The following is a 21,059-nucleotide window of genomic DNA, read 5'->3' as shown; positions in this document are numbered from 1 at the left end:
ATTGCAGACTGGGCTGTGCCTCACTTCAGAAATATCGTTCATGTAAACAGTAATACCTGCTCTTTTCAGCAGAGGAGAAATATGACAAACTAGATTTCCAGTGGATTCTGTCACAAGTACCTTTACTGGCTCGACAAGCACCTGTTGGAGTGCTGTAAGAGGATTTTCTGCCTAAGGCAGGGTTTGGACTAGATGACCTATTAGGCACCTTCCAACTCTATGATTCTATGATTTTTATCCTCATTTCACTACTAAGCAGCTCAAAATCTTACAGCCTGGGAGGGCCAGTTAGTTGCTAAAATGTATTCAGACACTGTTGGATTCTACTTAAAACTGTCAGACACTTCCTTTGCAGAATGATAACAAAGATGTACCAGCACATCCTGGCCTTGGCTTTTGCCATAGATGAGATCAATGAAAACTCTGAAATCTTGCCCAATATCACTCTGGGATTTCATATCTATGACAGCTACGGTGTGGCAAGGACAACCTACCGCAATATTCTGGGCCTGCTCTTTCAATCATCAAGGTTCATCCCCAACTACAACTGTGGCTCCAAGAAAAATTTAATTGGAGCCGTTGGTGGACTTTACTCTGATATCTCTTCATATATGGCAAACACCTTAGGTCTTTTCAAGATTCCACAGGTAAGAACTGTCCTTGGGAGGGCCACAAACACTTTTCTTCATTTCACATGCAAGTCACTCTTCCCTTCATTTATGATTAGATGTGTCACCCGGTACTCAGGGCAGGAACATTCTCTTCTGAAAAAAATATATGTAGGATTAAAGAGATAAGTGAAATCTAAGAATTTTTCTATTTTGGAGTATATCAGATGGCACAAACATTTCAGCCTTCCCAAATATGTTTTTCCCCCTCAAAAAATAAAAAATAAATAATTGAATTATCTTCTGTAAAAGTGGGACAAAATACACAGTTTTTCTTGAAACAGTTTAAAGACTGGCAAGTACATTTATAATTCAACCCAAGCAGCCATGAGGATTTCTATCTTTAAAAAAAAGTGAGTTAGAAATTAATTTCTAAGCGAGTACATAATATGAATTTCAAATAATCCTATTTCATGCCTAAAGTAACTGGATTCTATTTTTCCAGTTTTCCTATGGCTCATTTGAACCAGAAAAGAAGGACAAGTCCAAATTGCCTTCCTTTTATCGCATGGTCCCCAATGAAGCCCTTCAGTACTGGGGAATTGTCCAGTTATGTCTGCATTTTGGATGGAAATGGGTCGGCCTCCTCGCTATGGATAATGAAGCTGGAGAACATTTCTTACAGGTCTTGGAACCCATGCTGTCCCAAAATGGAATTTGTTCAGCCTTCACTGAAAGGCATAAATGGAGAATTCATGCTGTGACAATAACTGAATATCTCCAAGAACTTGTGAACAATATGCCAGTGTTCCTGGAGAGTAAAGCCAATGCAATTGTTTTCTATGGGGACATTCCAAATATTGTATCATTGACGACCACTATATGCTCTATAAATATGATTCCTCTGGTCATTCCTGAATTTAAACCCCCTGAAGGTAAATTGTGGATTATGACAGCCCAGATTGATTTTACAAGCAACATCTATTACAAGATAGTTAATATTCAGCCATTTCGTGATGCTCTCTTCCATGGTGCTCTTTCCTTCTCAATTCATTCCAATCAGCCTGCTGGATTCACAGACTTTGTTCAGAATATAGACCCTTTGGAGGATAAAAGTAATGGCTTTATGAAGATGTTCTGGGAGCATGCATTTGGCTGTTCGTTCCCAAAACTTGGTGTGCCTCCAAGGAGTAGAAGACAATGTACCGGAGAGGAGGAGCTGGAGAGCCTCCCTGCACCTGTTTTTGAAATGAGCATGACAGGCCACAGCTATAGTATCTATAATGCTGTCTATGCTGTGGCACATGCCTTGCATCTCTTGCCTTCCCCCAGAGCCAGATATGAAGAAATAGGGAATGGAAAAAGACTGATCATGGAGCCCTGGCAGGTAATCCTGTCAATCCAATATTACCATTTTACTGTGAGTCCTCAGGTTCCTGAAAGGTGATAGCTGACTGGTTGTGTTCCCCAAGTTCCCCTGTTTTTTTTTTTCTGTGCATTTATCTGCATTTGGGGGCGTTTGCTGTGCCATTCAGATGCTGGGAGCAGGAGGTTTGCAGTCCTCTGTTCTGCAAAACATCATTTTTGTTTCGCTTTTCTCTTCCATTTGAGTCTGAAAGTTTGAATCAGGAATGAACTAGCTGCTTGGCTCATGTTCCTGCCAGTTCTGCTCCGGGAAGGAAAGACTTCGTCGGGTAAACCAGTGACTGTGTTAAAACCTAACACTAAAAGTTCCAAGCTGACAAGAAGGAGTGCTCTCTTTCTTCCAGAAGCCCAAAGCCCATGTAGTGGGCTCTGGGTGGAAGGGACTCACTGAAGATGAGTGAAAATGTTGGATACCTGGATAACCCTGAAAAGGCAGGAATAAGTCTAGCTAGAGATCATCAGTGCTTATGGTTTTTTTTGCCATTTGTAGTCCTTCCACAATGCATTCAGGCCTCTTCAGCCTAGAAAAGAGGCACATGAGAGGGGGCAAGATTGAGGGCCCAATCCTAACCAATTTTGCAGCATTGGCATAGCTGTGCTAGTGGGGCATGTGCTGCATCCTGCAGATGGGGAGCAGTCACGGAGGCCTCCTCAAGGTACGGCAATGTTTGTTCCCTTACCTGAAAGTTGTATTACCCTTATGTCGGTGCTGGGAAGTGAGTTAGGATTGCGCCCAGAGACATACAAAATTATGCCTGGGAAGGACAGAGTGGATAGAGAGATGCTCTTTTCCCTCTCACACAACACCAGAACCAGGGAACATCTGCTAAAATTGAGTGTTGGGAGAGTTAGGACAGACAAAAAAAATACTTCTTCACTCAGTGTGTAGTTAATCTGTGGAACTCCTTGCCACAGGATGTGGTGATGGCATCTGGCCTAGATGCCTTTAAAAGGGAATTGGACAAATTTCAGGAGGAAAAATCCATCACGGGTTACAAGCCGTGATTTGTATGTGCAACCTCCTGATTTTAGAAATGGGTTATGTCAGAATGCCAGATGCAAGGGAGGGCACCAGGATTCAGGTCTCTTGCTGTTTTGTGTGCTCCCTGGGCATTTGGTGGGCCACTGTGAGACACAGAAAGCTGAACTAGATGGGCCTATGGCCTGATCCAGCGGGGCTGTTCTTATGTCCTCAGATTTATCTTGCAGCTGGTCCTTATAACATGCAACACAAAGTGCCTCAGCACCATCTGCTGGCATAAATTATAAGTGCAGTTGGGAATACCCCTTAGCCAAGTTTATTTCCTCTTTATCTGCTTTTATCCACCATTTCATTTTTCCCTTTTTGGTTAGACTTTTAGTAATTTGTTTACAGTATAAATGAACAGCACTGTGGATTGTCACATCTACTTCCTCTACAAGTGCTAGTATGAGAATGATTTTGATAGAAAACACAGAGGTTCAATTTTTTTTTCAAAGCGGGGGCTTTGCCCAGTTAGCCCCTCTCTCTAGCCTGATCTCCTGGCTGGTGGCAGAGGTGACATTGTACCAAAGCTTTTCTGCATTCTGCTGAGTGTCCAAGCAGGGGAAAGAGGGGGGCAGGAAAGGCATGAGTGTGCTAACCACTAGGCCCTACTGCCCTGGATCAGCCCATAGATGCTGAGAAGCCCTCCCTCTACCAGGACATGTGGTTCTTTTCAGAAGTTCTCCCAATCAGCATCATAACCAACTCAAGCAATGAATTGGCATAGAATCTGGCTAGGATCTTTCCTTTACATGGTCCCTAAAGAAGCTATGGTCGAATATAACTTGTCAAAGAATAATCTATCAAACCCTTTTCACTCTAAGAAGGAAATTCATATGGGGAATTCAGCTTAGACCAGCTTACTAGGAATATTATTGTAGGTTTTAAACCTGATGCTTTCATGCCTCTTTCCACCCAGCTCCACTCACCTCTTCTGAGGCTCTCGTTCAACAACAGTTGTGGAGAGGAAATTAAGTTCAACGAACATGGAGAATTAGCAGCTGGATTTGATATTACAAACTTGATCACTTTCAGGAATGACTCCTATGTCAGAGTCAAAGTGGGGAGTTTGAATCTTCAGGCTGATTCAGGCATAACATTTGCCATTGATGTGGATGGAATTGAGTGGCCTGACTATTTTATTCAGGTTGGGGAATCTTGTTTTTTTGCAAGATAAATATTTCCTGGCAAAATTTGAAATTTTGTTTTACTATGTGCAGAGAGATGCAGGTAGGTGGCAGTGGGTGTCTGGGGGTCCAGTTCCTACTCCCCTGTACATTTCCCTGCAGTCCTTAGAGGCACATTTATTCCAAACTTATCATTTTCACCACCACCCCCATAGATGCACCAGCACCAAAACAACAACCGCTGCATCCTAAGGTGGGGGTCAGTTGCAGAGTTCTTCTCTAGGTAAGGGAACAATTGTTCCTTTACTCAGAGGTAAATATCCACAACACAGAGGGGTATATTCAGACCTTCAACATCTATTTTGCTGTCACAATTCTGTACTGACCTGTGTGCAGGATCAGGTCCAGGAAGGGGATGAAGATATCCAATGGGACGATATCTTCCCATCTCCTGCCCCTTCCACCCCTCTACCCCCCAGTTGCCCTCTTTCCATCCCCTCCTGCCTCTCCTGATGTTGTGCTACTTGCACTCACTACTTAGTGGCAGTCAGTGCCAGTGTAAGAAGAGAACCAACACAGCATGGCTTGGTACAATAAGCATAAGATTCGGCCCTGAGTTTTGGAAGTGATCAGCTGAATACAGGCTCCCAGAACAGCTTGACAGCCCAAGACTCAAGCAGAAGCCTCCCTTTTTATTGTCAGCCCACTCATCCCTACCCACACTGTCAAGTTAGCTGTCAAGGAGCCTTGCGTGATCCTTGAAAAGTTCCATGTGTGACTGCACCTTGCTTGTGCAGCAGTTTGAACCCTGTGGAGAAAAGCCATCTTCTAGTAGCGAACAAAGTTGTTAAGTGACACAAAAGAAGGATCCCCAGCCCTGCAATGCTCAAAAACAGCATGGTCAGATAAGTGGCCCAATCCTACTGGTCCTCTCCCCCGCCAGAATGCATATTCCAGTGACTGGGTGTGTTTTCTGAGCACTGCATATATCAAGGTACTGTAACACACTGCCTAGCTGCCACTGTAAGAAATGAAAGACCAGACCCTCATGCTGGTAGCCACCTCAAGTACCCCAGCACTGGTAAGTTGGTACAGGGGTGGGCGGTGCTCTGGAGTCAGTGGAACAAGGAGGCAAGTGGGCAGAATGGGGTGGAGACGCAAGCAAGGAGTAGAGCAGATCAAGGCCAGGAAAGGGGTGGTGTCAGCAGCAGCACTGCTGCCAAAATCTGATCCCCCTTCCTAGCCTGGATTCATCCTTTTGAGTCCACTCAGACCTGTAACTGGCAAATGTCCAATGAGACTCAAGGGGCAGCAAAGGCCAGGTCAAGGAAACAACTGCTACCTCCTCCTTCTTGACCTCAATACACCAGGGCTCCATCCAAGTGTGGAAACTGTTATCATCCTCTAATTGTATTTATGTTTTTGTCATAAATAATTCTGAGAACATTTGACCAAATGTGCCACCTGTGAGCTCAAGGATAGTATTATACACTGTCATCACCCCTCTTCTTAACTGGCACGTCATTTGTACACCAAAACTCCCCAAACATGCTTGGTGTTAATGCTAAAACTTCCTCGATTCGACAGGTGCCACCCTTGTCTCTCTGTAATGATAACTGCCCACCTGGTTCCAGCAGGAAAAGGAAGGAAGGGGAGAAATTTTGTTGCTATGATTGTGCTCCGTGTCCAGAAGGGAAGATCTCAAATCAAACCGGTAAGCTGTGTATAGTTCAGAAATTTGAATTGGATTAATCATATCCAGTGCTTTTTTTGTAAAAAAATAGGGGCAGGAACTCACAACTTTTTATTTATTTATTTATTTATTTATTTATTTATTTATTTATTTATTTATTTTAAAGCCATTTTTATACACACGCGCGCGCACGCACACACACACACACACACACACACACACACACACACACACACACACACGTCCATCTCGTGTGAGCTCCCTGATAGCAAAAGCACTCCTGCCACAGCTGGAGTGAAACACCCCTTTTTTTTAGGTTGGGAGGTGCTCCATTGGGCTATAGGAAACTCTCTCCATTGGGCTACAGGAAAGCCTGCACAGTAGTTAAAGTGTTCAGAACAAATATATAAGGTCTTGAGCCCAGCTGGTGGCCATCAGTGCCTCAAGTGTTAGTTCCAAACACTTTGAGCCTAAGAGCTCTGGTGGCTCAATGGCTAAACTGCAGGTCTGTGGAGCCAGAGGCTTGGGGTTCAAATTCCTATGAGGAATAATTTTTTTTTAGGTGGAAAGGTGCTCCATGGCTGCAAAATATAAAGGTTGGTTGCTAGTTGCCAAAAGGGGGGCCATTTGAGGCTGCAAAACTCCTCAAAGTTCAGTCCCAGGTAGGCTCTTTTTTGACCTTTTTTTTTTTAAGTTCCAGTTAGGACTTAACCCACAGTTAAGCTCCTGGAGTGAGCCCCCTGCTGGAGGCTGTGGGTTACGTCCTACCTGGGACTTTAAAAAAAAAGGTCAAAAAAGAGCCTGCCTGGGACTGAACTTTGAGGAGTTTTGCAGCTTCAACTGGCCCCCCTTTTGGCAACTAGCAACCAACCTTTATATTTTGCAGCAATGGAGCACCTTCCCACCTTAAAAAAAATATATTATTCCTCACTGGGATTTGAACCCCTAGGCTCTGGCTCCACAGATCTGCAGTTTAGCCATTGAGCCACCAGAGCTCTTAGGCTCAAAGTGTTTGGAACTAATACTTGAGGGACTGATGGCCACCAGCTGGGCTGAAGACCATATATATTAGTTCTGAACACTTTAACAATAGGCTTTCCTATAGCCCAATGGAGAGAGTGCTGGGCTGTGGAGCACAAGGTTGGAGGTTCGAATCCCTCCCTAGCCAGCAGTGCGGAGTGGGGTGGTGCAGGCAGGGGAAAAAAGGTGGGGGCAAGGAGGAGGGAAAAAAGGGGGTGGGGCAGTGCAGGTAGGAGGGAAAATGGTGGGGGCAGGGAGGAGGGGGGAAAAAGTTGCTGGAACACCATTCCGGTGTGTTCCATTACAAAAAAGCCCTGATCCTATCTAACCCCTCTCCCCCTCCCCTCTGGAGCAGCCTTCCACTGGAGCACACACTGCATCCCGAAAGGGGAAGTTCCAGATGTCTCAGCGAGATTCTTGGTTCCCTTGCCCCAGGGGTACACTGCCAGGATGGGACAATTTTGCTGGGGCAGGTCCGAGCAGACTTGGCAAGCTGGATTCAGTTGCAGACCTGGCCCCTGTGCTGCCCAGGGACCACAACATGCCACCCCCTGCAACATGCTGCCCCTCACCAGGGATACTTATGCACCCAATGAAGCCTCACACAACGTTCGTAGGTGCTCTGAAAGCATTCTGAGTCCTCTGGAGCACCATTAAACAGGGCACTCCGGAGAACTCAGAAGGCTTCCGGAGCACCCTTGAATGCAGCACGGGGCTTCTGCCTGCCCCCAGAATGGCTCTGAGGGGCAGGTGGCAGCAGCAGTGCTGCAGCAGGCACAGCAGTTCCACCACCATGGGGCCCACAGGCATGGCACCTGGGGCTTTTGCCCCCCACCTACCCTCTCCAGGGCTGCCACTGGGTGGGTTGAGGCCAGGAAAAAGGATAGGATATCAGCAAAGATGCTGCAGCTGATAATGCCCCCTACCCATTCTTGACACACATTCCATCACACCCCAATCTCTACCCTGTTCCTCCCACCCCCCTACCCATTCTTCCCACCAACCACCACCCTTCCAGCAGCACAGCAGGCCCATAAGATTGGGCTGCTAGTGTGTTGAAAGCACTGACACTCTTGGAAGAACAGATCATCATTCCTGGTAAAAATTATAGTAGCTTGAAGGTGGTATGTGTTCTTTTTCCAGACATGGATTACTGTATTCCTTGCATGGAAGATCATTACCCAAACAAGCACCAAGATGGATGCATTCCCAAGACACCAACCTTTTTATCTTATGCAGAACCCCTGGGCATAACTTTAGCTGCCTTGGCTCTTTTCTTTGCTGTGATCACAGCTGTGGTGCTGGGAATCTTCATTCAGCAAAGGGACACTCCCATCGTCAAAGCCAACAACCGCAGCCTCACCTATGTTCTTCTCACTTCCCTCCTTCTTTGCTTCCTCTGCTCATTGCTCTTCATCGGAAAGTCTACAAACACAACCTGCCTTGTTCGGCAAACAGCCTTTGGCCTCATCTTCTCTGTTGCTGTTTCGTCTGTCTTGGCCAAAACCATCACAGTGGTGGTGGCATTCATGGCCTCCAAGCCTGGAAACATTTTCCGGAAATGGGTGGGGAAAAGATTGGCACACTTTATTGTCTTATCCTGCACTCTTTTTCAAGTAGGCATTTGTGCTGCTTGGTTGGCTGTTTCTCCTCCATTCCCCGAGCTGGACATGCACTCACAGATTAGAGAAGTTGTGGTGGAATGTAATGAAGGTTCGGCCACCATGTTTTACTTTGTCCTGGGCTACATGGGCTTCCTGGCCTCTGTCAGCTTCAGTGTGGCTTTTCTAGCCAGGAAACTGCCAGACAGTTTCAATGAAGCCAAATTCATTACCTTCAGCATGCTGGTCTTTTGCAGCGTTTGGTTGTCCTTTGTGCCAACCTACCTGAGCACAAGGGGAAAAGCCATGGTGGCTGTGGAGATCTTCTCCATCTTGGCCTCCAGTGCTGGGCTACTAGGCTGCATCTTTTCTCCCAAATGCTACATCATTCTCCTGCGGCCTGATTTGAACAAACGAGAACAGTTAATAAGAAGACAAAAATGAGATATCTGATAATCAGTCTTTTTCCTTCAGTTTCCTGTCTCTGACATATGGAAAGAGCTGGTGTTCTGTCCAAAGGTGAAGCCTGGGATGATTATACATAAGAATCTAATCTACGCACCCCCCCCCTCCAACAAAATGACTTTGATTTGTACCTAGAATAAAAACTCTCAGTTTAAACATTGTGAAAATGTTCTTATGCCATAGGTTGCATTTTTCTTGGTTTCCTGGCAGAAGCTCAGGGTGAAATTTTGGAATAACAAGAGCTGAACCCAGAGTATCCTATTTTATTGTTAACTTAAAACTATTAAAATAACAATGTTTTACTTTGAATTATTTTATTCATAGTCGTCTTCGAGTCAGGAACAGTGGCTTCAGCATAGAAAGGGGGTATGAATCCCATGGCTAATCACGTCTCAGTGGCTTCCCATCTAGTCCCTGGCATAATACTATCAAACAATTACAGTGCACTGTATAATATTGAAAATTGTGCATCTACATTTTCTCATTTATTCATATTACAACAATTCATTGAGGAAGATCAGGATAATCACTATCTAATTGCAGAGGCCGAACCTGAAAATTAAAAGAAATGGTCCTTTCAAAGGCCAAATACCGAGTTCAGTGGCGATGGAAGAATTTTAACTCTGCCCTTCCCCCAATTGCGCTAACAGAGGATTCCTTTAGAGCAGGGGGTGGGCAGACCCCTGCCTGCGGGCCATTTGTGGCACTTGGAGACCCCAAATCCAGCCCACAGGGATACCCCAGTCTCCAATGAGCCTCTGGTCCACGTTAGCCCATGCTGGCTCCATGCTGGTCACAAATGCCAGACACAAGTAAGGCCAAATTAGGGTAAGGCCTTTTATAGTCTCCATGTGTTTTTATTGCTTTTCCCTGGGCCTGATTTTAAATGCCCTCCCATTGCCTCTGAACAACTAATGTCTCCATGCGTTTCTAGCTTGGTCTGTATGTTTTCACGGTGCAAGAGGTGTGTGGGAAACAGTGCATAGCTCTCATGTGGTTCTACATGCCTTTGGGCACAATCCTAACCAGGTCTACTCAGAAGTTAGTCCTATTTTGTTCAATGGGGCTTACTTTCAGGAAAGTGTGGTTAGGATTGCAGCCTGTATTATAGTACTCAAGTGTATTATAAATAAGCTCAATCAAATTCATTCATTCATATAAGTTCCATGTCTAATGTATTCATTTATGAAAATGTATGCAAATTTATTCAAATTTGAAATGTAAATTAATTCTTTTCTCCCAGCCATAGGTCATTTCAATATATGAGAGAACATATTACAATATATACATATAAAAGCACACAATAGCATTGCAACCTACAAAACACGTAAAATTAGGCAAATGATTTTAATACTTAACGTAGGTCAAAACCATAAAATAGAGGATATTTTTGGAATAGTTCAAAAGTGAAAAAAGTTTAAACAATTGTCGGGATCTTGCAAACCAATAAAGAGGACAGAGAAATTTGAGTTTAAGACAACAAAAATTTGGCTCTTATTTTCTTTGCCACAAGGGCAAAGACAGCAACTTTATAAGTGATGTCAGTGTCAGAGTCAGCAAGAAGCCAGCAGATTAAGGCTGAGGTGGATCTCTCTTGGAGCAGAGCAATGATATTAAATAGATATTTTGTTCTAGGAAGCTCATATAAAGGACATTTTAATAGGTAGTGAGAAATATCCTCTATTTCACCTGAGTTGCAAATGCAAGTCCTAAGATGGTAGGTAGTATTTTTATATCTGCCTTCAAGGACCGTAGTCTGCATACACTGAAAGCGCAGGGCAGTAAAGGCTTTGCGCAATGCTGGAACTGTAAGATAGGTTAAATAATTTTCTGATACAAATGATAACTTATACAATGGGAGCCAGGATGAGTAAGTTGAGCTGGAAATATCACACAAGTCACGTCTCATATGGTAAAGTCGAATTTTATCTTTTACCATAGCCTTAACGTTTTTGGATATATAGGAAGGTAAAGTGTCCGTGACTATTTCATATTTCTCCATGATCTGTTTTACTAAAGTTGCCCAGGATAGCCGAGCAGGGTTAATAAGTTGATCTCTGAAGCACATCTTGGGAAGACGGGAGTCATCCATTGCTGCTAATTTATACCAGTACGGAGCTAGCGCAGTATGACAGTGTGCTCCTATCGAAATTAAACCCACTTCCACTCTGAGAAGAGGGGATAAAGTTTGCAGAGGGACATTTAATAATAAACATATAAAAGCATTTTGGGCTGATTCTAATGTAGAGGTTTTTGAGTAGCCCCAGATTTCTGTTCCAAAAATCATTTGGGGGATTATTTTCTTAGCAAAAACCTCTACCGCAGGAGTCACAAGGTTACTTCCTTTAGTTCTCATAAAGTGTAGTACAGATTGGATTGTATGAGCTACTTTAAGCTTGGCCATATTTAAATGAGGAGACCAGGCAAGTTGAGCATTGAAGGTGACGCCTAAATATTTAAAAGCTCTAAGTTGTTCTATGGAATTACCGTCAATCCTCCATTTGTGCTTCTTTTTTTGTTTGCCAAAAAGGACCACTTTGGTCTTATTGTGGTTTATGGACAGTTTTTCCTGTGTACAGAAGGAGCTTAATCTAGACAGTAACCTGCACAGCCCAATAGATGTAGTTGAGAAAAGTGCTATGTCGTCAGCATACAGGAGAATTGGAAGTTTAGTGTCCCCCATCACAGGAGGGAAAAACTCTGGTCCTTGGAGAGCATGTACGATGTCGTTTAGATAAAAATTGAAAAGAAAAGGAGCCAATAGGCAGCCTTGTCGAACTCCCTTGTCGGTAGAAATTTTCTCAGAGAGCGTGCCAGATGTCCTAAGTCTGACTCTTAGATTGGTGTTTGTATGAATCCTCTGCACTAGAAGAAGAAGTCTCCTAGCGATGTTGGTTGCAGACAACTTCTGCCATAAAAGCATTCTGTTAATAGAATCAAATGCCGAGGTAAGGTCAACAAAAACAGCATAAAGTCTTTTGTTGCCAGTCTGGGTGTATTTGTGGATCAAGTGGTGGATAACAAAACTATGATCCAATGTGGACTTTCTCTTTTGGAACCCGGCCTGTTCTTCAGCGATGATCGAGTTGTCTTTAGCCCATTCCTCCAATTTACGTAGGAGATACTTGGTATAGAGTTTGGACGCTACACTAAGAAGGCTGATGGGTCTAAAATTTTTGGGGTCCGATTTGGAACCTTTCTTATGAATGGGTACCACAATACTATCCTCCCAGCCCTGGGGAAAATCTCCAGAATGGTTTATATAGGAGAATAATTTGATGAGGATTTTACACCACCAGTCTGGGTTGTGTTTGAAAAGTTCACCTGGTAGCATGTCAGGGCCCGGGGCTTTGTTGTTTGGAATAGAAGATATCAAGTCTTTTATTTCTGCCGAGGTGACGGGGTCCCAATTGGGTATGAGACGGAGGGAAGGAGCAGCCAAATCGCAATAAGGAGATAGGAGGTTTAGATTGGCATTTTCAGTGAAAATCGTGGAAAAATGATTTTGCCACTGGAGGGTAGTTATCTGGTTATCCAGAGTACCATGTTGAGGCTTCATACCTCTGGAGATCAAAGACCAGAACTTAGAAGAATCCTTTTCAAACACGGCCAAGGCAAGGTCTTGCCAAGACTTTCTAGTCTGATCAGCCTTTTTAGATCTTAAAAGGTTTTTATAGTCTCTCCTCAGTTGGATATAGGAGTGTGAGGCCTCCCTGTGGGGGAGGGGAGGGCCCGCCTGGCCTTTCCAAGGGGGACCCCCTTGTGGAGGCCTCAGACTAGTTTCCCAAAAGAAGGGGGGCTTGCGTCACCCGGTTCCCCTTCTTTGGGTTGGCAGCATTTGTTAGTCAGGAGCAGGGGCTGCTAGCAGCAGATCCTCCTACCTGCTCTTCTAACTCCCAACAGCCTTGTCATCCCTGGCCTCCAGGTTTATGTAGGGCAGACCCCTCCCCTTTGGCCCCTCCCCTTCCCTCACAGGGATGGTACAAAAAGGGCCTGTCTCTGGGCCTGACCTTCCCTGGGCTTACCACAACTCCCACCCTTCCTCTCTCTGTTTCCCTCCCACCTCCTCTCACCTGGAGTTGCCAGGGTTGTTCCTGAGAGGGCTGGGAAGGCTGCTGCCTCTGCTCTGGTCCAGAAGCCTCCTTCCTGGGTACGCTGGGGACTCGGGGGAGGAGGGGAACCCCAACAAGGAGGCAAAGTTTTCGGCAGAGTCCCTCCTCAGGATTTTAAGAGCTCTGGCCAATAATCGTTTTTGTCGAATACACTCCCAATCAAACCAGCCGCCATATGAATGTGATTCTTGTCCCGTCGGCTTGGAAGTGAAAAGAAGAGGCCTAATTTCTTCAGTAATTTGATTATAGATAGCCAAGGGATTTGAAGCCTTGGAAATGGAGTCTCTGAGAGATGACAGAGTGGTGGATCCCAGAAGACAAGATTCTTGATCCTGAAGTTTGTCTGACCAGCGGAGTCTTCTTTCACATAGCAATAAAGGAGAGACTTTTGGATCTTTAGTATTTGCCTGATAGCCTGAGGGAAAGGAAATGACCAGAGAAGTTGGCATATGATCGCTTTCTGGCCTACATAGGACCTTGAAGGACTGAAGATAGGGCAAAAAGGTAGATGAAACCAGCATGTAGTCGATGACACTATTGCCCCTTTGGCCAAGAAAGGTAAAGGAAGCAGAGCCAGGGCCTGGAGTTAAGCCATTGCATATAAAGAGGTGGTATTTATAAATCAAACTGAATAAAGTTATGCCGGCTTCCTTTACTCCAGCATCAGACGAGGAGCTCTCCGGGAGATAAGTAATCTCTTCCGGAGTTAGGCCCAATTTATCTCCCATGATGGTGTTATTTTGCCCCATTCTGGCATTCATGTCCCCGGCTAATAGAACGGGGAGACCAGGGTATTCCTCAGACAGTTCCGACATCACCTGGTCCAAGGCAGTCAACGTAGAGATCTCAGGACAGTGCAAATCCTTGGGGGGGACAATATACATTTAGCAAAATGAATTTAAAGGAGGGAAACCAAGTCACAAATATGGCCAGAATATTTAAGCTAGGAAGGATGTCTAGAACTTCTGTCTTTGAAGTTTTATGGGTAGAAATTAAAGTAGCTCATAGCCCTTCTGCCGGTCAAGGATTTGGTGGCTGGTTTGACAAAGACGGCATATCCAGGAATGGAAGGAGATGCTGCCGGCAGTAGCCAGGTCTCTTGAAAAGCGATTATGTCAAATTGAGTACAAAAGTCTTTAAAATCTTTGTCCATGGATTTGTGAATCCAGCCAGCGATGTTCCAAGATATAACATTTATGGTATCAAGACTAGTTGGCACTGAGGATAAAGGCCTTTTAGGTTCCAGAGCAATCAAACCAGAGTCGCAGTAGATAGATTCAGGAGGGCTTTGAGGTGCAAAAGGTAGAGGTGGCCTCTCCAAAGGCGTTGATAGACTCCTTTCTGTGATCCGGTTGGCAGCCTGACAGAGCTGAGATTTAAATATAACTCCTGATTTGAGCTGACTTACTAGATGGCAAAGTGAAGACTTGGAGGGGAATCCAGAGGGTGAAGGGAATGAAGACAAATTCAGTAGTCATTGAAACGGTACATCAACATCAATGTTTGGGGGAGCTTCAGAAATAACGCAACTGTTTGAGCCAGAGATTACAGGCGTATAAGGCTTATCATTTCAATTTGACCAAATATCCGTAGTACAAGGCTCTGGGGGAGCAGGATGTGAGATCATAGAAAGGGCTGCTGGCTTGGTGGACGACGTGGTAGAGAGAAGAAAAGTCTTCGGGGGAACAGCTTGCGCCTGGGCATCGACAAGAGTAAATACACCACTTTGCCGTGATTGATCCACAACACAAATAGGTGAAAGGGGGAACCCCCAGAAGGAGGAGAAGGACACAGAGGTGGAGAGCTTTCATTAAATTCAGTAGGCTTGTCTGAAAGAAAAGTGTAGAGTGAAGGGCAGCTCGAGTCCTTAAGTCTAGGGGCCATCAGAGGAGAGGGAGAGCTGGATGAGGAACGGAGAAGACATTCTGGTTGTGGCAAACTGTGCAGTATTGATGTTATGAGTTACAGGAGCCTCCTTTGAAAGTTTAGAGGGCTTCCTGGATTTAATCGGTTGCAGCCGTGCGATAATCAGGTTTTTAAAATGTCTTTGAGGAAAAATACCTAGGTCTCTAAAAACGTGGGCATGAGAGAATATCAGACTCGGAACATAAAGCGATCAAAAATATAAAAGAATGCGTGTCTGGCATAAAGATGAAGGCAGTTTCTCGATTTTATACAGGTCTATCTTAGAAAGGTTTATCCTCCAGATATTTGACAAGTATTTCTTAGCCTTCCTTAGCTGCGTCCAGTCCGCGGGGTGCCTTGGATGATAATGTACTGAAAAGGCAACACTCTTGGGGTCCAATATTAGCTTGGTAGCAGAGATTCCGGATGGTAGAAGAAGGGGCTCTTCTGGGAGAGGAAGAAAAGCCTGGGACTCTGAAGATTTAAAAGTAGAACTAGGTTTGCAGAGGTGCAGGTAGGGATTCACATAATTTGGTGTCTGGTCCTTTAAAAGAAGCAGAATATTTTCTAGATATTTGAAGATTTGCTTCACAGCCAGGGACATAGAGGTAGAATGTTGCAATAATAGTTCTATAGTGCCAGAGTCTGGCAAAGCTTCCCTGACACTTGGAGGGAATTCCCTGACACTTGGTCATCAATCGGGTCTCTAATCAGAGATCTGGTGAGAGGAGAGAGGCGTGAATAGTCAATAGTCCTCAGCAAGTCTATATCGGCCTCTACATGAGAAACATGGGAGGGACTCCTTGTGGGTTCGAAAAAATCCCCAGGTTTAGATTGTTTAGGTTGTTTAAAGGATGAGGGAGGAGACCCAAGGTCAGGACTCTCCAGGGAAAGTTGGCGTTTTCTTCCCATTTGAACAGGGAGTGCAGATATCAGAATTGCTTTTAAGGAAGCTTCAGAAAGCACCCAGAAAGATACCTTTAATCAGGAACTGGAGGAGGACACCTTCACAGACCAAACTGCCACAGCAGTTCTAGATAAAACAATAGTTAAAACCAATAAATAAAATTTAAAAACCAGAGCACACCGTAGGAGCGACTGCTTTGGTAGCCATGTTGGATCCCTCCCCATGCCTTTGCTTGATAAAATCTGTTTTGCTCTAAAGCAGGTGTGGGCAACCATTGCCTGCACTTGTGGCATCGGCCACTAGATACAGCAGTGTGTTAAACCGAGCACACTCCTAAATCAGAAAATTAGCATCATCGTATTTCGGGATATTTCACACTAGAACGGAAAGTGTCCTGCATGTACCAAAACTTGCTTCTGCAGCAGCTGCAGTCCCACAGCTGTGTCTCTGAGCTCCTGTACACGTCTTCGTGGTAAGCACATCCACAAGCCAAAGAGCTACCGTAGCAGGCCGGTTTCCCCCCAGATTTGACACTGTGTTAAGGAGTGTCGTGCATGCGTTCCTGGGCCTGGTGTGTATGACTTTCAGCAGTAGCCACAGTAGTGCGCCTGCCATTGTGCCCCCAGCAGGGCCTCTGAGAGAAATTTTATCAAGGGGTACAAAGTTTCTTTGGGGCCCCCTCCCAAAGAGGAAGGGGGTGAAACCAAGTCAGGGGTGGCAATGGGGTGGGTAGAATGGGGGCAAAACAGGGGGAAAGTGGCAAAAGCCAGAACAGGAGCCAAGGTCTACCAATCTTCCAATAGGTCTACCTGCCTGCCCGGCATTGACAGCATCCCACATGGGCAGTGAGTCTGGGTGAGATTGGAAAATGGAAGATCCCACTAAATTTCAATGTTCTTATTGACAAAACATGCAGATCATGATTTTCCCAAAGGGAGTTACCCCAAATCTTGTCTAACCAAGGTAAAATAAAGTCTAAATGACATGACAAAGTTTCCTGAATTTGTTAAGCTGTTTGTTGTTGAGGATAAATTGATTGCCCAATTCACTTGGGGTCATTGGTCCCTTTAGGGAGAAGGGCGGGATATAAATAAATAAAGTTTATTATTGGTGGACTTGACTGGGATATCACCTCATATACGGCAGACATCTTAGCTGCTTACAAGATTCCACAGGTCAGAACTGTGCATGGGGGCCATGAGCACTTTTCCTAACCTCACATGTCATCTATTCTTCCCTTGTTTTAGGATTAGTGGTGCCACCAGGTACTCACACAGGTTCTGAGTCTCTTGTTGCTCCTTCCTTTGTTCTTTCTCTAGCTTCCTTCTTATGTCCCCTTCTGCTCTGGGCATAATAGTCATTTGGCACCCCCTGGGTTTTCCCTCTAAACACCTTCCCCAAAGGGAGCACCTTTGGCTCTTTTACTTTACGTCCTCTCTTGAACTGGCCCCTGCTGCCTGGCTCTGAATGTTAACAGCACAGAGGTCCCTGCACAAGCATGGAGGTCTTTCGTGTATGCTACAAGTGTCCTAGAGCAAGCCCAATAGCAACTTATTTAAACAATGATGGAGGTATGTTTTGTGAACCAGCGTTGCCCATGGCAGAAGCCCGTGCCAGAGAGCAAACTATCCATTTTCAATTGGCTATTGGCTGGAGTTCAGGGCTGTAAATCAAATCAATAAATGCATGCAGTTTTTGAATATTCCATTCACTCCTGGGAAAATATATTTAAGATGAAAGAGTTCAAGTGAAATATAAGGATTAGATACTATCATTTTTCTTATGTTTGCCTTCTCAAAAGAAGTGGTTTCAAAGACTGAAAAGTGTGTTTATATTTTATGGTTCAAAGCAGCTATGAGGATTTCTCTCTGCAGAAGGATGAGTAAACAATAATTTCATAATAAGTACAAAACATGAGTATGAATGAAGAGACTTTCAGATACATTAATTGAATTCCCTATCTAATGTAACTGGATTTTTTCCCCCAAGATTTCATATGGCTCATTTGAACCAGCAAAGAGCGACGAGTTCAATTTCCCTTCCTTTTATCGCATGGTCCCCAATGAAGCCCTGCAGTACTGGGGAATTGTCTAATTATGTCTGCATTTTGGATGGAAATGAGTCGGCCTCCTCGCTATGGATAATGATGCTGGAGAATATTTCTTAAAGGTCTTGGAACCCATGCTGTCCCAAAATGGAATTTGTTCAGCCTTCATTGAAAGACATAAAGGCAAAGTCTATTTCACAACCATGGCTGAACTGATCAATGGATTCCTGAAAAAGATGCCCGTATTCCATGGTGCTTTTTCCTTCTCCGTTCACTCCAATGAGCCTCTTGGATTCACAGAATTCCTTCAGAATATAGTCCCTTTGGAGGGGAAAGAAAGATAGTTTTAGGAAGATGTTCTGGGAGCAGGCATTCGGCTGCGCATTTCCTAAACTTGGTGTGCCGCTTAAAAATATAGAAACGTGTTGCAGAGAGGAAGACCTGGAGACCCTTCCTGCACCTTCTTTTGAAATGAGCATGACTGGTAACAGTTACAGTATCTATAGTTAGTTAGTTAACCTTTATTGGCATTATAAATATTACAGCAGACAACTGACAACAAAGTGGAACAATACAACCGTTATCCACTAGACTAGTTCAGGAAAACTAAATAGAGAAAAAAGAAATAGGGTCTAGAAAGAAAAGGAGCCAGAAGGGACAACCTTATCCTTTCAGTAAAACAGGTATTAGATAGCGAAAGGTGACTACAAAAATTTTAAAGAAGATTTTATAGAACTAAAGTCCGGCGTTTTTTGTAATATATAGGCCAGGAAACTAGCCACTGAATACGTCAAGGGAGCAATAGAGTCTTCCAACAACTGGGGAAGGGGTGATACCTGAGGGGGGAAATTAGAAATCCAGGATTCTAAATAAATCCTACGATGGGAATCATGAGAGGGACAAAAAAGCAAAATATGTAAAAGAGTATCCGGGGTCTCCCCACAGAATAAACATAATCGTTTCTCGCGAGGAACTCGCATGAAACGACCATAATGAACAGCTGAGGGAAATATGTTGAGTCTAGCGAGCATGAAGGCTCTCTTCAGTCTAGGATTAGTGAGGTGAAAAAAATAGTTTGAAGTGGCAACAACAAGTTGAGGAAAAAGACCTAGGGAAAGGGGGGAACAGGTCAAATTAAGAGAATTTTTTAAAGTATTGAATTCAGCTAGGAAAAGGTGGTCTTTGATAATTTTATAAGCTTGAGATAAATTTAGATCAGCAAGTAATTCTACTGATAGGTTAATGGAGTGGAGTTTAGTTTCCACTGTTTTAAACCAAATAAAGATATACATGTCACTCATTAATTCTGTAATTAAAGAGTCAGGGGAAGGAGATAAATGAATCCTTAACCAAAACTTAAAGGTAAAAAGCCAGGCATAAGTGGAGGGAAGGTGTAAACCAAGTTCTAAAAGAATAGTGGGCAACCGTATAAGATTAGGAATACCTAATATCTTTCTAAAAAAGGAAGAAGCAATATGATCCAAATCCTTAGAAACTGCCTGTATCCATATCGGGATACCGTATAATAAATGAGAAATAATTTTTGCTTTAAAAATTTGAATCGCTGCTGGGATGTATTGGTTTCCTGCATTAAAATAAAAATTTGTTATAGCCAAAAGGTGGGTAGTTGTTGAAGAAATAACTGACTTTTTATGTTGAGTCCATGATAAATTATAGTGAAAATGTAAACCTAGGTATTTAAAAGATTTAACTTGAGTGTAAGATTGGGAATTGATTGACCATTTAGAAGGAGCCCAGGAGCGGGAAAAAACCATAATTTTTGTTTTGTTGGCATTAATTACAAGATCATTTGAATGACAATAAACTTGAAATTTGGAAATGAGCTCACGAAGACCGGATTTTGTGAGTGAGAGAAGTACTGTATCATCGGCGTAAAGAAGAATCGGAATTGGCTTTTTATTTATTACAGGAAAGGAATGAGAGGTGGTGGTTAAGCTGGCAGGAAGATCGGCAATGAATAAATTAAAAAGAAGAGGGGCAAGGATGCAACCTTGCCTCACTCCTTTATTGATAGGAAAACTAGAAGAGAGAATATTGGTAAAAGGAAGACGGATTTGACATTTATTATGGGAATGAAGTTGCTGTAACAAAAACAGAAGCCTCTGGTCAATGCCCCAGTTGAATAACTTTTTCCATAAAAGGGCTCTATTTATTGAGTCAAAAGCACCTTGTAGGTCGATAAAGGCTACATATAGATTTGATTTATGATGTATGGAATATTTCTGGGCTAGAAAAGAAAGTGCAAAGGCATGATCCAGAGTAGAAACACCCTGGCGAAAACCTGATTGTTCGACTCCTGGAAGGTTTTTCAAACGAGCCCAGGATGACAGCTTTTGAAGAAGGAATTTGGCATAAAGCTTCTCTATACAAGATAAAAGACTTATAGGACGATAATTTGACGGGGAAGCGGGGTCACCTTTCTTAAAAATTGGAAGAAGAAATGAACAGCGCCAGATATCTGGGAATAGACCTGTAGAATTTATCGTGGTAAAAAGAGAAGCCAGGGGAGCAGCCCACCAACCAGGATTAGTAAGAAGAATTTCATTGATGATAAAATCTGGGCCGGGGGCTTTGGCTGATTTTAAGGAAGTTATGAGTTGATAAATTTCCAGTGGGGAAACCGATGGCCATTCAGGGACTTTTTGGAGATCAATATTAGAGATAAGGAGGGAAGAAGAATAGAAAATTTTGGAAAAATAATCTGTCCACGTGGCTTCTGGAATGTCAGAGTAGATGACAGGGGTTGGATGACTTGCCCTAGTAACTGCGTCCCAAAAAGTTTTATGGTTTTTGGAAATAATGGCTTGATGGAGAATGGACCACTTCCCAAGGGCAAAAAGATGTTGTTTTTCCTGGAAATACTTTCGGCAGGCGGTCCGTAGTTGAAAATAATATTGTAAATTGTAAGAAGATGGATTATTCCGAAAAAAAAGAAAAAGGGTACGCACCTGCTTTTTTAATTTCCAACACTCCTCGTCAAACCATGTATTTTTTGTAAAACGAGGAGGATTACTTGGGCTAGCCATCCTCAAGTGATCTACCAAGGAAGAGATTATAACTTGGAAAGCTTCAATCACATCAGTAGTGGCCCGAGAGGCAAATAG

General features: G+C 43.7%; 1 protein-coding gene across 1 annotated transcript; it reads left to right on the top strand.

Moving 5' to 3' along the window:
• Positions 1–1,176: 1,176 nt before the first annotated feature.
• Positions 1,177–8,942, top strand: LOC136653686 (vomeronasal type-2 receptor 26-like). The gene is made up of 4 exons (XM_066630570.1): positions 1,177–1,995; positions 3,977–4,204; positions 5,772–5,898; positions 8,041–8,942. Exons 1-4 carry the CDS (start codon positions 1,177–1,179, stop codon positions 8,940–8,942), a joined length of 2,076 nt encoding a protein of 691 aa, XP_066486667.1.
• The last annotated feature ends 12,117 nt before the right edge of the window (positions 8,943–21,059 follow it).

Source organism: Tiliqua scincoides, chromosome 5 (assembly GCF_035046505.1).
Source record: "Tiliqua scincoides isolate rTilSci1 chromosome 5, rTilSci1.hap2, whole genome shotgun sequence".
NCBI lineage: Eukaryota > Metazoa > Chordata > Lepidosauria > Squamata > Scincidae > Tiliqua > Tiliqua scincoides.
The sequence above is the reverse complement of the archived record's forward strand: the minus strand, read 5'-3'. Positions and strand labels throughout refer to the sequence as shown.